The sequence below is a fragment of the Scardinius erythrophthalmus genome (assembly GCF_964197995.2).
Source record: "Scardinius erythrophthalmus genome assembly, chromosome: 2".
NCBI lineage: Eukaryota > Metazoa > Chordata > Actinopteri > Cypriniformes > Leuciscidae > Scardinius > Scardinius erythrophthalmus.
The window spans coordinates 1,554,892-1,572,708 of NC_138222.1; the positions used below are offsets into that span (position 1 = coordinate 1,554,892).

Genomic DNA, 17,817 nt, shown 5'->3' on the forward strand with positions numbered 1-17,817 from the left:
TCTCTCGGCTGAGAGCTTTGCATCCAAAAGCATAGGCCTAGCAGTTTTCATTCTCACATCTGTGAGAAGCTGCCTTTGTTCCCAAGCAGAAACCATTCTGTCTGTTCCCTCCGGAACCTGGACTGCAGTTATGGTGTCCCTTAACTCTTGGAGTCTTGTTTCTAAAAAACAAAAATATACATTCACTTGTCCTTAAAAGGTCTTGATTATGATCACAAGTATATATCAGTTATACTGTGAGTCTGTAGTGGAAGCATAGACAAAACATAATGCTTAATTATGATTAAATAAATGGTGGAAATTGGAAAAACTGTAGTGTAGTGTAACTACACTACTGTACTACTGTAACACTCAGTATTCTCACCAAGACTTGCCAACTCTTGATCTTCTATCTGAAAGCCCTCCTCATGCACAGGATCCCTTCTTCTGGCTTGAGAAGCAGCTGCAGAGACAGTCATTTAGCTTAACCCTTTGATCAATATAACATGAAACCAATTCATTTCCAAATGAAAATATTCCATAAGGACTGGAGGGAGGGGAACTATATAAATTATTAATACACAACACAAGTAAGGATTATCAGTCGCATGCTCTTTAACTATCTTCTATATTAGTAAGAACATTTTTCACAAACATTGCAACACCATTTTGTCAAAGTGGTATCTGACTCTCATTTTATAATACGTGTAACCACCAAAACACTATTTAATGAATTATCTTTATTCTTAGATACAGTAATCATGTTTTAGTAAAGAACAAACCTGATTCAGGGCAGTGTGTTTCCCGACGTTTCTCACGCCTGCCTGTGACCAGTGGATTAGTGAGGGATCTCTTCCTCCTTTTCCTCATTTTTTTTTTAGGAAAGGCAGTTTCCATGGCCATGGCAGCCTATATTGCAGAGCACTTATATCAGCAGCACTTATAATTGAGCATTATTCAGTAGTTGCATAAAAGGGTCTTACTAACCATTTACATCACATCTATAAAAGCAATAGCAATTAGTATTTTCAGACTTAGGCACTATTTGCTTATCATGACAAGCCTTACCCTGGCCTCATGGAGATAAGCATCACTAATTAATGCTGCCATGTGGATCCTGGCATCATTGGGATCATCAAAGATCCTCATGTCAGAATTGAGGGACATCACAAACAAATACAAACAATATAAAAAAAATACACAAAATGAAGAAAGAGAGAAAGAGAGAGATCGGAAGAGACAAGTGAGAACGAGAGAGAGTGGCTCTTAAAAGTGCCGTTGGTTTGATTTGTGTGCGTGTGTGTATATGTGTGTGTGTTGGTGGAGTCAAGTGTTGCAATATAGCTGTAAAACAAGAAAAAAGCAAAAGATTGTTAGAATAGCATTTGTAGTAAATGATCATTTCTTAATTGTTAGGACAGAGTAATTGTACTTATTAATTGACTATGTATCAATCACAAACACTACGTACAATACAAATCAATCCTTACTGTGCAAATATCAGATTTGTACCACATTCACTTGACACAAGCAAGTACCAACACAAATCTATTTTTATTTAGGCCTACAAATAATGGAAAAGGTGGTCTTCTACTGTCCTGTTGCATAAAACGCTTCTCATAATATCTACTGCTCTCTCTTCTCAATGTCACACATAACTAAAGTAACAATTATGATTCAGTGTCTTCTAAAATGGCAAAGTCTTACAAAAGTATGGCACGAAAGTGTTACAGGATAATTATGTTAATTACAAGTTAATTATGCATTAATTATATCAGGTATGAACGGTCATTGACATTGAGTCGCACTGAGCAGTCAAATCCTCTGGAAAGACTCCCGGTCCACTTTTTTATTCTAGTCCATCCCCGATTGCGGTAATTCTCCTTAGTTACACTTCTGACATTTACTATGCACTTTGAATAAAACTTTAACCACTGCAACAACACGTTGTTAATTGTTGTCCTCACAACACATGGACAAATACATGAGTTTAAACTGATTTTTGTTGTGGAAGTGCCACATTCCTACTGTGCCGGGGACGGGACAGCTGTCATTTAGCTGGCTAGCTAACGTAACGTAACTACTTCGGCGGGTAGCCGTGTAAATGATAATGCAACACTAACAAATTCAACCTAAAATCCATGGATGATTAAATCCAGCTACAACTAAAGAAATAACAGCAAAGGTTTTACGTGCTTTTTAACAAACAAACACCCCGAGGGGTTTACTGTACTTACTGTAGTCATGTGGCGGGAGAAATGAGTGGTAAAAGCGCGGTGATTATGGGTAAGAAGCGTGCGTAACGTGACGTATCGTTGCCGTGGTAACGACTGAAAGTCTTCTGATTCATAATAATAATAATTAATAATATTCGCTGCTATGACAGACAATACATTTGAAAAGAATAAAATATCGTAAATGGTTTAATAAAGTAAAGGGAACGATCTATTTAACACAGCCTCGGGCCATTCTTTAAAACTACTCCATCTATAAATGGATAGTTATATCACAAACAATTTACTGTTATTTAGACAACAAAAATCGGAAGTAATACACTACAATAAATTATAAAAGGAGGACGTTTCGTAAACTAGAAAACAACATTTACCGCTGCCCACTGTGACGTTGTCTAACCAGGGAATCCGTGTGTCCACCACGACAAATGAGCCTCATTGACTTTGTATGGGTGTTGTTTTCGTGGTGCCGACACGTAATTGTAACACATTACGTGCCACCACCACGCAAATCGGGGTTAAGGGGTCGTGTTCATTTCACGTAATTCTGTGAGATCAGGTTGAACTTGACCAACCTGATCTCACAGAATTACGTGAAATGAACACGACCCCTTAACCCCGATTTGCGTGGTGGTGGCACGTAATGTGTTACAATTACGTGTCGGCACCACGCAAACAACACCCATACAAAGTCAATGAGGCTCATTTGTCGTGGTGGACACACGGATTCCCTGGTTAGACAACGTCACAGTGGGCAGCGGTAAATATGTTGTTTTCTAGTTTACGAAACGTCCTCCTTTTATAATTTATTGTAGTGTATTACTTCCGATTTTTGTTGTCTAAATAACAGTAAATTGTTTGTGATATAACTATCCATTTATAGATGGAGTTGTTTTAAAGAATGGGCCGAGGCTGTGTTAAATAGATTGTTCCCTTTACTTTATTAAACCATTTACGATATTTTATTCTTTTTAAATGTATTGTCTGTCATAGCAGCGAATATTATTAATTATTATTATTATGAATCAGAAGACTTTCAGTCGTTACCACGGCAACGATACGTCACGTTACGCACGCTTCTTACCCATAATCACCGCGCTTTTACCACTCATTTCTCCCGCCACATGACTACAGTAAGTATCTCAACCCCTCGGGGTGTTTGTTTGTTTGTTAAAAAGCACGTAAAACCTTTGCTGTTATTTCTTTAGTTGTAGCTGGATTTAATCATCCATGGATTTTAGGTTGAATTTGTTAGTGTTGCATTATCATTTACACGGCTACCCGCCGAAGTAGTTACGTTACGTTAGCTAGCCAGCTAAATGACAGCTGTCCCGTCCCCGGCACAGTAGGAATGTGGCACTTCCACAACACAAATCAGTTTAAACTCATGTATTTGTCCATGTGTTGTGAGGACATCAATTAACAACGTGTTGTTGCAGTGGTTAAAGTTTTATTTAAAGTGCAAAGTAAATGTCATAAGTGTAACTAAGGAGAATTACCGCAATCGGGGATGGACTAGAATAAAAAAGTGGACCGGGAGTCTTTCCAGAGGATTTGACTGCTCAGTGCGACTCAATGTCAATGACCGTTCATACCTGATATAATTAATGCATAATTAACTTGTAATTAACATAATTATCCTGTAACACTTTCGTGACATACTTTTGTAAGACTTTGCCATTTTAGAAGACACTGAATCATAATTGTTACTTTAGTTATTATGTGTGACATTGAGAAGAGAGAGCAGTAGATATTATGAGAAGCGTTTTATGCAACACGACAGAAGAAGACCACCTTTTCCATTATTTGTAGGCCTAAATAAAAATAGATTTGTGTTGGTACTTGCTTGTGTCAAGTGAATGTGGTACAAATCTGATATTTGTACAGTAAGGATTGATTTGTATTGTACGTAGTGGTTGTGATTGATACATAGTCAGTTAATAAGTACTTTGTCCTAACAATTAAGAAATGATAATTTACTACAAATGCTATTCTAATAATCTTTTGCTTTTTTCTTGTTTTACAGCTATATTGCAACACTTGACTCCACCAACACACACACATATACACACACGCACACAAATCAAACCAACGGCACTTTTAAGAGCCACTCTCTCTCGTTCTCACTTGTCTCTTTCGATCTCTCTCTTTCTCTCTTTCTTCATTTTGTGTATTGTTTTTATATTGTTTGTATTTGTTTGTGATGTCCCTCAATTCTGACATGAGGATCTTTGATGATCCCAATGATGCCAGGATCCACATGGCAGCATTAATTAGTGATGCTTATCTCCATGAGGCCAGGGTAAGGCTTGTCATGATAAGCAAATAGTGCCTAAGTCTGAAAATACTAATTGCTATTGCTTTTATAGATGTGATGTAAATGGTTAGTAAGACCCTTTTATGCAACTACTGAATAATGCTCAATTATAAGTGCTGCTGATATAAGTGCTCTGCAATATAGGCTGACATGGCCATGGAAACTGCCTTTCCTAAAAAAAAAACGAGGAAAAGTAGGAAGAGATCCCTCACTAATCCACTGGTCACAGGCAGGCGTGAGAAACGTCGGGAAACACACTGCCCTGAATCAGGTTTGTTCTTTACTAAAACATGATTACTGTATCTAAGAATAAAGATAATTCATTAAATAGTGTTTTGGTGGTTACACGTATTATAAAATGAGAGTCAGATACCACTTTGACAAAATGGTGTTGCAATGTTTGTGAAAAATGTTCTTACTAATATAGAAGATAGTTAAAGAGCATGCGACTGATAATCCTTACTTGTGTTGTGTATTAATAATTTATATAGTTTCCCTCCCTCCAGTCCTTATGGAATATTTTCATTTGGAAATGAATTGGTTTCATGTTATATTGATCAAAGGGTTAAGCAAAATGACTGTCTCTGCAGCTGCTTCTCAATCCAGAAGAAGGGATCCTGTGCATGAGGAGGGCTTTCAGATAGAAGATCAAGAGTTGGCAAGTCTTGGTGAGAATACTGAGTGTTACAGTAGTACAGTACACTACAGTTTTTCCAATTTCCACCATTTATTTAATCATAATTAAGCATTATGTTTTGTCTATGCTTCCACTACAGACTCACAGTATAACTGATATATACTTGTGATCATAATCAAGACCTTTTAAGGACAAGTGAATGTATATTTTTGTTTTTTAGAAACAAGACTCCAAGAGTTAAGGGACACCATAACTGCAGTCCAGGTTCCGGAGGGAACAGACAGAATGGTTTCTGCTTGGGAACAAAGGCAGCTTCTCACAGATGTGAGAATGAAAACTGCTAGGCCTATGCTTTTGGATGCAAAGCTCTCAGCCGAGAGAGTATTCATCCAAAACTGTCACAGATGCTGTGCTGTAGAAGCTGTGATTAGGTGCCTGGACTGTGTGCCACTGGACATGGAGTTCCTCTGTGCTACCTGTGACATGGAGGCCCACAAGAGAAATGTCTTCCATGACAGAGAGGCTGTGTTCCATGGATTTCTTGAGCCCATTCCCCCTACAACTGCTGTGGTGGTGAATGAAAATGGCCAGCCTCAGTTTTGTGAACAAAGTATGTTAAAATTAGCATTATATCAAATTGTCTCATACTTATAGTGTAATTGTCCAAATGTTGTTGTAGATAGTGCACATGTTTATATTTAACAGTGTTTCTAAATGGCTTAGACATTTTTTCTAAAATGCTAATCTCATTCTAAGTTTATTCTAAAAACTCTAAAGTGCAAGTGTGAAATTTAATAGCTGAATAACAAAAGTATGATTGGTTTTGACAGTTCTGTCCAGCATATCTTTGACCAGCTAAGTCAATTGCGTCTTAATATTTTTCAAAATGTGCTTAAGCATTTACATGTTGTTTCAACATAATGACAATTACAGGTGGAATAGTGGTGTGGCCAGTTTGGATTAATTGTTGGATTTTAAAGCACTATTTTGAAAATGAGGTTAGCGTTTTGGGAAATGCATCTAAGGGACTGAGGAGAAGCTGTAAATACACCCTTCATAACTTCTTTCTGTTTTGCAGTATGTCAACTGCCTGTTCCTGCACCAAGGTCAATTTGTGAATGCACTCATGACCTCACAATCACTCCAGGGAAGCATATTTCTGTGGTCACCATCAATGGTATGTTGTTCTGAAAGCCCTCCTTTTTGTGCAAGTATTATTGTACTAGAACTTTACTTTACCACTGTGTGCAACGCAAAGCTTTTTATAACCATGTCATTTTCAGGCAATGCCCAAATGCCATGTCAAATAGCTAATATATCATATATTTGTATCTCTGTATAGAAGGCAATCTGTTGCAATTTTATTACTGAAATTATTTTAGTCTTGACTACAGTACAGTATATTCACTTGTTCACAGGACGATACAATGTCTGCTTGCCTCGGAAATCCTGTCCATCATGCTCTGCAGAATGGACTCCTGAGGTGAAGGACCTGCTTGTTTATCGGTACTGGCCAGCTAGCACCAGCTGCCAGACCCTATACAAGTTTGATGTCTTCACCTCGTTTGAGCATATGAAGGTGACTGCACCAGCCATGTCCAGACAGGCCTTCCTGAAAATGTTGGAGCACAGATCTGTTCAAGCTGGAAGGGTAAATCTGCCTGAATATCATTGAAACATATAACAAACTAAATTATATTACTGTATACCTAATATTTAATTGTGGGCATTGCTTCAAAATTCTAACCAATCATTTCTTAATATGCAGACAGGTAGTATCTGTGCTGATACATTTCAGCGGAGCTTTTTTGAGTTTACCTTCTGTGAATACAAAGAAGAGGATATGTGCCAGGTCCATCATTTTGAGTGCCCAGCATGTTCTCCAGACATGTTGGCTGTCTGCTCTGATGGGAACCGAAAGCATTACCGCTTCAGCAAGTCAAAAGGGTAGGTATAGGTATTTTTCAGAAGTTTATTTTAGACTTGTCTAACACAAATAGTAGCCCTTCAGGTTGTCATTGAGTGATCATAACTTACATTTGAACAAATAGTAAATGTAGTACTTGTGATTTTTTATTACTGACGCATGTTATCTTATCATGGACAGGACTGAGGAGCCACCCATATATGAGGGCTTGTTCCTGGCCAAGGACGAGGACGTTGCTACCTTTGTTGATCTTGTCAGAGGCAACATGAGAAGTGTATGAACATTAGATTTTTTTTTTTTATATAATAGTTGGTTATACAGATATTTTAGTTTTGTGTTTTTATGTATCTTAAAATGTGTTATAAACTGATTTTATAGACAAATGACAGTGCTGTCTGCGGTATTGCCAAGTTCACCGCTGGCAGAGAGATGTCCAAAAAGTCTGGTGCTCAGATAGATGAGGAGGGCATTCAAGTTGCAGTTTGCAGGTGTGTGTGTGTGTGTGTGTGTGTGTGTGTGTGTGTGTGTGTGTGTGTGTGTGTGTGTGTAGCCAAGTATTATATTTATCATATATTTTGTTATAGGCACTCAGTTGACAGAGATGTGAGCTTAAGCCAGGCCTTACTGGGTCAATTGTTTCTTAACCACTAACTTTTCTTCTGATTTATCAGACATGGGTTTCTTTTACGAGGACTGAACCATTACCGTGGAGAAATATTTGCTTACCCGATGTTTCTTCAAAGAGAGATGTCAAAGAAGGCAAATGTTACCTTCTTCTGTATGGATGTTACATGCAGGTAATCCTCATTGTCATATTGCAAATCCAACTCCATGATTAAAATGTCTTGTTTCTCAGCTTTACAGTGATGTTAGTCATTTTAGATTTCAATTAAAAATGGATCTTTGTTACACTCACATGATGCTGCTCCTGCTTTTTAGGTACTGGCCCTACCTTAACAAAGTAGCAGAGGGTTTACCAGAGCTTCTGCCATTAACAGAAATGAGGCCATTCCTGAGCGTCATGCATGCCAAAGCCCATACAGCAAAATGCGAGGTACATGCAATAACTTTAAGTCTGGTATGGCTGTAGCTATAGGGAAATAATGGGTCGGATAATAGAACGTGCTGTGTGTTATCTTTCACTAACTGCTTTTCAGCTGCTTTTTCAAATTTGTTGGACAGGGATTTTGTTTTTCCCCACCAAATAAAAAGCTTGTGTCATGAGATGTTTTAGAGATAATTGTATGCATTAATGCAATCTTCAATGCAAAGGATTAGTTTTACATTTGTGCATGTTATGCCTGATTGGATGATGTTATATCTAAACTTCTGAAGTACTGCTACATAACACTTCTCACTCTGTGTTGCAGGTGAAATGGGGTGGCAGAAGCCAAGATGGAGCAGGAAACACAGTGGGAGAGGAAGTGGAGCAGGTATGGTATTATTGTCAGTATTTTAACTATGGCTACAAAGGGTCTTAATAGAAACCATAACACCAAAAGGCACTTATTTGTCATCTAAGTAAAACGCCTGGTGTGAGGGATAAAGTACATCCTTTATGTATGAGTTAATTGTGTAAAAATGAGTTATTTTCTTTATAGGTGAACAGCTTTCTCTCCAGGGCAGCACTTGTCACAAAATACATGACAAAAGCTGGTTGGTGTTACACTTACATTACACGCTCTGGTAGCCTAAATAAATAATAATAAATACTTAATAGTGTTTTTACAGGGAATTAAAAAAAACAAAGTTTCTCTGTTCTGTTCTTACTAAATTTATCATTGTATTACTTCAAGGTAATTACCAGTTCAACTAACTTTTAGTGATAGGGTTTAGGCATGTCTGTTGGGTTTCTCTTATTGCCTTTTGAATGTGAAATCTTACTTTTTGGCTTGTGGGTGCCTTATTGTTTTCATCAGGAAGAGTGAACATGCTAACGCGACAGGCCATGGGTTGGAACAGAAGAAAGAGGGACAACCTTCATCAAGTGTTAGCCCACAGATATGTCAAAGTAAGGGTAAATTATAATTGAGATCCTAAGCACTGCCCCTTTCCCTCAATGCACCAACTACAGCTAGATCTGAAACTATTTGTTGATTAATTGTTTAATCATGTTACGGAAAAAAATATGCGACTATTTTGATAATAATCATGTTTTATTGTAAGTAACTGAGGGGAGGTCTGCTTGCTAGTATACACAGATATTTAATGTGTTAGGGTGTACTCACACTAGCCAGTTTGAACCGTGCCCGAGTGCGTTTGACCACCAAAGCGCGGTTCGTTTGACTAGTGTGAGTGCTCCGAACCGTGCCCGGGCGCGGCTCGATTAGCCGGCCCTGGCCCGGTTGGAAGAGGTGGGCCAGAGCACGGTTCAGTTGGACTCGGGCGCGGTTCGCATGCAGTGTGAGCGCTAACCGTGCTGGAGCACGGAACAGGACGCGTGACGCAAACCTCCTCATACGAGCAGCACGATTACGTGAAAATTTTCGTGCCACAAAGGCGATAGATCTGTTTAACAACAGGCTGTGAGAGGGCTGTGGACCAAACGACTCAAAATTATCCACAAAGTAAACAGAGCGATGGACTCAGAGCGATGCGCCGCTCTTCCTGTTTATCCCGAAACCGTCACACCATAATGACGTAAGCGTGCTCCGGCACGAATGCTGAAACCCTATGTGAGTGCAGGCCAGTGGGGGAGTGGGGAGTGGGGAGGGGGGACAATCGTACTCGGGCCCGGTTCATGGCAACCGTACCTAGTGTGAGTACACCCTTATTTAATGTTACACCTGTCCTGATGAAAGTCTTGTACCGAAAGCTCAAGTAAAATTGGTGGATTTTGCATTGTGGTGGTGCATAGAGCTTTTTACGGACATTTTGTTATTTTTTCTATTTAAAAGATCACAGAGAGGGCAAAGGTGGAAGCTGCCAGCCTTAGCAACATCAAGGAGCAGCACAACCTTGATCAGGAGACAATACAGCAGTGGGTGTGTGATGTTAGACAATGGGCGGTCACAGGTAAAACATGTAAAGTACACTATGTATGTGTGTATATACACACCCACACACACACATCTGTTAATGACTGTACCTTTATACAAATAATAAAAGGTGGCTATATTTTGAAAATGTCACTAATTGTGTCTCTTGTCAATTGTTTTGTATCACCTATTTAGAGAGAGTCTACACTCCAGGTTGTACTGAAGAGCTAAGGGCTGACATTGAGAACATCACTGTAACCCTTTTGCGCAAGAAGCAAGATCTGTATCGTCAGCATGGTTTGTTGTCAAATCAAGTTATTTAAACGAATAAGACTTTAAAAAAACAATAATAATCTGGGATTATGACAGTTTTCTTTTCATTTCGATTTGCAGATAGCAACCAGGCAAGACAAAGAAAGAGAAAGAAAATGACAGAGTTGAAGAAGAAGCTTCGTGAAAAGGTCTTGCAATACAACACCGTAGTGGAAGGAGATCCGATTGACGAGGAGTTGGCTTGCAGTCTGACAGAGGGATATATCCTACCATGGGAGAGACATGGAGATGGTATGATATATATGAATTGCTATATTCCATATTTCCATATTTACCACTGTCCTTTTTGTTACTTGTCATGCAACAACACAGGAATGGGATGATATATTGAAATAAAAAAATATCATGAATACCAAAATATGGAAATATTAATCACGGAGCATAAACATTGAATGGTGTGCTGTAGTAATCATAAATAAAATGCTTGACCATCACAATTTCACAAGCTCTCAATTTGAATGGAGAATTATATAATTCAAATTATATTATTGTGACTTTTATTCATATTTTGAAATTGTTTATATTCTACAGAACCAATGCTGTCGCTAAAAAGATTTCTCAGAAAACATAATTCTGTTATACTTGTATAATATAATAATAAACATTCCTTGTCCACTATTCCATTACTTTCCCCAACCAAAGGCAACACCTTCAGGTTGAAGAGATCTATCTTCGACCAGGTAATGCTGCTGAAACGCTTGGAGGAGGAGCAGAGCATCCTGGTAAAGGAGATGTCTCAGCACATCAAGTACCTTCTGAAGCAAGTGCAAGAAGTGGAGTCACTCAGAGGACAGACTTTGGAGTGCATCAAAACCAGTAGTATGTACAAGATCTTTAGATTTTAGTATCATGTATTTATTTATTTATTTATTTATAATATAGATTATTGTAGTAATATAATATAGTCTATAATATAGATAATATAGATTACCAGCTATTTGGCACCAGTGTGCACAATGTAAAAGTTGTAAATACAGTAAATATAATGACTAAAAGGTAATGTTGAAGTTGCAAATTCAGCATTGTAAAATGCAAAAATAGTTAGAAATGTCATGTTTTGTTTGATGTGTCATCTTTCTCTTTCTATTTTTTCCCACAATTCCTCTACAGGTTTCGGTGACCTGACAGAGGATGCTACACATGGGCTCAACAGTGTCCTCAATCGGAGGGGTCACTCACTTAGAAGTCAACACAAACAGGCTGTTAATGCATACAGCAGTATAGCCACTATGGAATGTGATTTCCTTTCCCTACAGGAGGACATTGAGGAGTGGGATGACAATGGCTTCACCAGCCCCGAGTCTGAGGAAGAAGACACCTAAAGACCACTGCCAAACAACACAGAGGAACTGGAGATTTGTACAAAAAACCTTGCCTTGCCTTTGTTTTAAATAGCTGTACCAAAGTATCTACAGGAAAGTTTTTGTAGATTCTGTATGTATTTTTATTAAAAAAAATAGAAAAACATTGAGTTATTTATCTCTTCTAACATTTGAGCTTGCTGATTTCAAACCAAAACTGCTTATTGCTGCTTTAAATAATTAATTGTCATCTTTGCATGGAAAAATCTAATGAAGATTCAATGACAGTCTGTAATTTTAACAAGTATAATTCGAATGTACTTTGGTATTTCCATAATATAAGTGGATTTATATTTGTATGCAATTTGCATATACTACCCATATTATTTTGTAGTTTTTTTGTAGTTATAGCATACTGAATACAGTCAAATAGCATTGAAACCATAAATGTTATTCTTTTATGTTTTCCATATGACATCATCTAAATGTACATACAGACAGACAGACAAATCCAAAGAATTTTCACTTACATCCTGTGAAACTGTATAAAGAAATGTCTTTGTAACTTGTGATGCATACATATGCACCACTGGTAACCACAGAGCAAGCAAAGCGTGGCCCCGCTGGGCATTACTGGTTGTAGCACCACCCCAGCAGAATACGTCCCTGGATTGAAGGTCCAGTGGCGCCGCAAACCTGCTCCATCTCTACCATCTCAGATAGGGGTGCCCCAAATTTAGTGAATCAGGCAGACTCCTGGCCTTCTTTCTTTTATTTTGTTTTTATTCTATATGCAAAGCACTTTGAAATGCAATAGTGTGAATATTTAAACTCCTTTATTATTTTGAATAACTTAATTTTTCTTGCTCTCATTTTGTGATTTTGTGCCACTCTAATAAACCCATTTGATGGAATTGTCTGTTGTGTGAACCTAATATGCTGCAGCAGGAAATGTTCAGTTTGCATTAGCAGTGACTTGATACAGACTTTTTTTCACAGCTACACTGCATGATAAAGCTGTTGTTCTCTTACATGGCACTTCTACTCCACTACATCTCAAAGGGAAATACTGTACTTTTTACTTCACTACATTTATCTGACAGCTTTAGTTGCTTTACAAAGGTGGAGTTTTGCACACAAACAATATGAAGAGTATAAATTAGGTACTCAACAGTTTATACAAGAACAGTTAGTGCATTAGTTGATCGACAGAACTTTAATTGCCAGCTATTTTTTTAAGTCATGTCATGTAAAAACATTTCATGGTTCCAGCTTCAGAAATGTGAAGATTTTCATCTAGATTATTTTAATAGATATTTTTAAACATTTTTAGGTTTAGACTGACAAAACAAGCAGTGTGAAGGTGTTACTTTTGGGCTATGGGCTCTCGATTAATAAAAAAAAAAAAAATCAGCAAATTCATCCATAATGAAATAATCATCTCATGCAGTCAGAGACTAAACTGTTCACCCACAACCAACTACAACAGTAAAATCCTGCTTTTACATTAACACATGAGGAATAATAATATCATGATAACAAATTATTAGTACTTTTACTTAAGTAAATGATCTGAAAACGTCATCCACCACTGACATCATTTGAAAGTACTATTTGGACACCTAATAGGCCCTATGCACAGCTGCACTACTTCCTGAACTTCAGCCAGCTCCTTTGTTTCCTGTCTGCCATTATTGGACAAACTGATTAATCCAGGTGTGTCTGATTATTGTTGTTGGTCAGACACACCTGGATTAATCAGTTTGTCCAATAATGGCAGACAGGAATCAAAGGAGCTGGCTGAAGTTCAGGAAGTAGTGCAGCTGTGCATAGGGCCTATTGCATCTTTTAGATTAATGCTGATGCTCATAAGTTCATGACTCTATCTAAAACACCCAAATAGTCTGTTTTTTGCTTGTCTGCGGTACATACATATGTGCAGTATTGTTATAATACTAAATTTCTAAAAAATATATAAAAGTTGAGGTCGGGCCTCAAAGTCCTCACTGAAACTATGCCTGAGCCAAGGCTGTGTCCATGTAAAGTTAAAATTTAAACTTTGTTGTAGGACTAAACCAAATATATGGTTGGAAAGGGCTTGACCTGGAGAGTAACATATGTCAGTCTGAAGGTTGTAAATGGCTCCTGCTTTGAAATATTGACCTCTGAACCTTGACCTTGGTGCATGTTTGAAAGCTTGTCATTCAGGAACAGAAAGGGCTACAGACATGAAACCAACTGTTATAAATAGCTGTTGACTTCAGCTATATGACTATACCCATATGGGTAGAGTCACCAAGAGGTTTTGCTATCAAAAATGGTCAAACTTGATTTTCACCTATTTAACAGTAAGGTATTTAAAATTGTATTACACAAATGTGATTCCCATCCCCTTTAACCCATCAGTGTATTCTTGCATCATTATTTACAAATCTCAATTTCAATATATTGAGACATATATTTTTAAACTACAATTCCCTCTAGCCGCGCCATGCCACTTCATACTAATTAGTACCATATTTGTAGTTTTTTCTGTTTGCAAACATTAGGCTGTGATTAGGGTTGTAAAAAGATGTATGCACTGAATATATTAAATATCTAGTACAGCCGAACTAGTACTTACACTGTATTTAGATGTTGTGTGATATGCAAAAGTAAAGATTTAGGTTTATTTCGGATATTTTCCGAGCTGGAAAACAAAACAAATCAGCGTCACAGTAGTTCTTCCGGTTTGCAAAATAGGGTTTTCTAAACACATATCATGATAATATCTTAATGTTTAACTGCAGCCGAAGCATATATTACAATGAATTTATGTGGTTTACTTTAAAAAAGCAAACCGGTGATTAAGGCGATTTTAGCAAGTAGGCCCATATACACGCGTTTCGGGATTATGTTCACACTCGGCTGGAGTTACATAACGTACCTCCCTAATTACACATCGGAAGTGTAATTTAGGAGCTTTAGGCATTTGTATATTGTATAATTAGAATTTCAAAATGTTTGTTCGGCCCCTATGACTTAAATAAAATTGTTACGTTACACAATACTGCATTTTGTTAGTAAGGATTAAGGTGCTATGTAAATTACGTGGTCAGTAATATGATCAGTGTGTGGTCAATGATATATGGACAGACCTGAAAAACACCCATAATAAATTAAAACATTTACAGTGCGTACTCACGTTGTTTGTAATAGGCTTAACTTACTAATATAAGGCTACAAATTACTCCTAAATGTGTAAATATATAATTTCCTTTCTCTTTTCCTTGTTGTCATACAGGTATACATTACCTTTATCAAAGTCTCAATAGGCTATTAACTTTGCTAATGTCCATATATTAACTCTCCTTATGTGATTTATGTCCATATTAAATTCTTATTGTGGATTTACTGATTATCAAATAAAGTTTAACTGGAAGTTTTCAACCATCCCCTTGATATAAAACAATCCATAACAAACTCGCTGTCACAGATTGTCAAACTTCATAATAAAAGACAAATCTGAAAATGTCACATAGTACACTTCATTTATTTTGTTAGGTATTGTTCATGACAGTGAAGTGAATAACAGAAATGGCAAATGAACAACAAATATAGTACCAAACAGCACTTTATTTAAGATGATCTAATTTCCCTTATTTGAAGTGTGTGTGTGTGTGTGTGTGTAGTCCCATTTGTGAAATGCACATTTTCATTCCCATCAAAAAATTAAATAGTTATTTTACATTGTCAACACACAATCAGCTTCAAGATGAGTAACTGCTACATAGGGTTAGTCCAAACAGTATGTTATGCAAATAAGGACATGGAATGATTTCATAGTTAATTATGATACTGTAATTTAGTAAGAGGTTGAAAGATTGATAACAAAAATTAAGGCATTTCGAAACCTGTGAATAAAATGGGAAGTTGCTCATGTAGTTTAATTTTATATTTGTGGCGGAGGTTATTTAATATGAAATCTTAAATGAAACCGTGTCCTTTTCAATATTGAGCTATGTCCCCCAATAAAGCACTCCAACTGTGTGTGTCATCAGTGGACTGAACATTTTGGTAGTTGTGAAAGGATCAGTTGTTGCCCATAGTTTAGCTTGTCTGAGTCAAAATACAATCAACTGTAACTTTTCCATGGTCTGTTGGCAACAAAACAATTCATATTGGAGTCCTTCAAGTTTAAGAAATGTTAAGTCTGTTGTTGACTGTTGCACTTTATTGAATCCATACAGATAAAAGAGGCTGCAACAAGCTTGAATAAAAACCATGAAGAATATTAAAGTTCAAATTACATTACAAACTGTTTAGCTGATGGAACATGACAATGTTATGGAACAATACAAGTGGACAACAACAAAATATGTAAAGAAAATACACTTAACAAGAACAAGGAAAAAATGCATGTTTGCAATGTATGTTGCATATTTGCAGGATAGCTGCATGGGAATCAGGCTGGCTGCCAGGATGGAGGCCAGGTCTTTCCACTGAGAAAAACAAAAATGAATAGAGGGAAGTTGAGGGAGAATTAGTTAGTATAATACACATTGAATTGATTGTCATGAATGTAACATTTACTGTTTTACAATACTTTGCAGAGTAATGCAGAGCATCAAGAATCTGTTGTTCCAGAGTGGGGACGAGGTGAGCAGCTTAAAAGGTCAAAATGTTGTGGAATAAAATAAATCCTCTGACTCACAAATAAATGTATCCATTCGCAGTGTACTAATCGTCAAACCCTGAAACCCTGATGTTTCCTCTGACTATACCATCAACATCTCCAATCACTGCATTCCTCTTCGAGAGACTTGCAGCAGAAACTCACTGCAGCAGTTACATTTAAATAGTGAATTTCACTTTTGGTTTCATATGGCTGTGGATACACTCACAATTGTAAACAGCATACAAAAACTGTTTGCATGATCATTTTTCTTTAATAATCTCTACCCATGACAATGTCTTGTCAACAATCCCAACAAATGAAAACAGTACATTACACTACCTTTATTCATTTAGCCGACGCTTTTATCCAAAGCGACTTACAATTGCTGTTTATGTCAAATGTTGCACGCCTCTGGAGCAACTAGGGGTTAAGAGTCTTGCTCAGGGATGTACAGAGTACACTCTCTGCCAGTACAGAGAGATCCAAGAGCCCAATAATAAAATGCATGTAATCGTACATAACCAAAAGCTATTTAACATACCACATTGTGCAGGGCTGCCAGTCATAAAGATGTTCTGTCCTCCCCTGTGGCAGGAAGACAAAGACATTGTAGGAGTGAAAATATATTAATTGTTGACATAGTTTATATACTGCATATTTAGAATAATAGTCATCAAATAAGATCCATGACTGACACTTCAAGCTAAAGGTATTTACAGGATGCCTACATATCCAGCTCAATGTTGTGACTTAGACAACAGCATTTTGTCAAGGTAACATTAAGTAATCACTGTGAAGCTGCTTTCATACAATCTGTATTGTAAAAAGCGCTATATAAAAAGGTGACTTGTCTTGACGTGGGTGTCTTTAGGGGTAATAATTGTTTTTTTTGGGGGATAAATAATAAAAGCGATAAAACCATTGTTTTTATAATCACATATTTGTTGCTGCATTTTAAGTGAAATTTAACTTGGTTAAGGTTTTGAAATGACAATAGCCAATAGCATTATTTAAAGGTATAGCGGAGGATCTTTCCGAATTTTAAATAAGTCCCGCCCTCTCCACTTTTTGAAAAGTTTGATTGATTTACCAGAATGATTGACAATTAGGAGGACCAATAGTATAGAGAATCCACCCGGAAATAAAAAATCCTCCGCTATACCTTTAACTAATTGAGAGGAAACACTGTTATCCAGTTAGTCATTGTCCTACCTTTCTGTTCCTTGTCTTTATTATTTCACGGACTGGGAACATTTCAAGCCGATTGTGAGGGCAATCTGTAATTGTAAGGAATATATTATTTGCACCAATGTCCACAATATGTGTAGTATTTTGTGTGCAGGAATAAATTCACAATGCACACATTTATGCATTTTTTCCACTGTTTGTCATTAGCACATTTAGCTCCTCCTAGTGAGATTTGAGAACCACAGGAGTATCAAAGACTGCATGGT

The 17,817-nt window shown here is 37.2% G+C and overlaps 1 protein-coding gene, 2 long non-coding RNA genes and 1 pseudogene across 4 annotated transcripts in view; 3 read left to right on the plus strand and 1 right to left on the minus strand.

The window, feature by feature from the left end:
- Positions 1 to 17,817, minus strand: part of LOC308685994 (gamma-glutamyl hydrolase-like) — a 70,090-nt pseudogene that overhangs the window by 46,184 nt on the left and 6,089 nt on the right. The gene's annotated exons all lie outside the window — the stretch shown is intronic.
- LOC308687061 lies at positions 6,717 to 7,318 on the plus strand. The gene is made up of 3 exons (XR_014029688.1): positions 6,717 to 6,818; positions 6,936 to 7,114; positions 7,275 to 7,318. It is a non-coding gene; the product is annotated as an uncharacterized lncRNA (long non-coding RNA).
- On the plus strand, positions 7,354 to 9,508 carry LOC308685796 (uncharacterized protein; the record flags this gene model as incomplete). The annotated part of the gene is made up of 8 exons (XM_081357798.1): positions 7,354 to 7,368; positions 7,473 to 7,582; positions 7,766 to 7,891; positions 8,034 to 8,148; positions 8,465 to 8,527; positions 8,696 to 8,750; positions 9,014 to 9,105; positions 9,425 to 9,508. The coding sequence occupies exons 1-8, from the start codon at positions 7,360 to 7,362 to the stop codon at positions 9,506 to 9,508; spliced, it is 654 nt and encodes a 217-aa protein (XP_081213924.1). The 5' UTR covers positions 7,354 to 7,359.
- LOC308687060 lies at positions 10,019 to 10,603 on the plus strand. Its single transcript, XR_014029687.1, has 3 exons — positions 10,019 to 10,109; positions 10,268 to 10,369; positions 10,466 to 10,603. It is a non-coding gene; the product is annotated as an uncharacterized lncRNA (long non-coding RNA).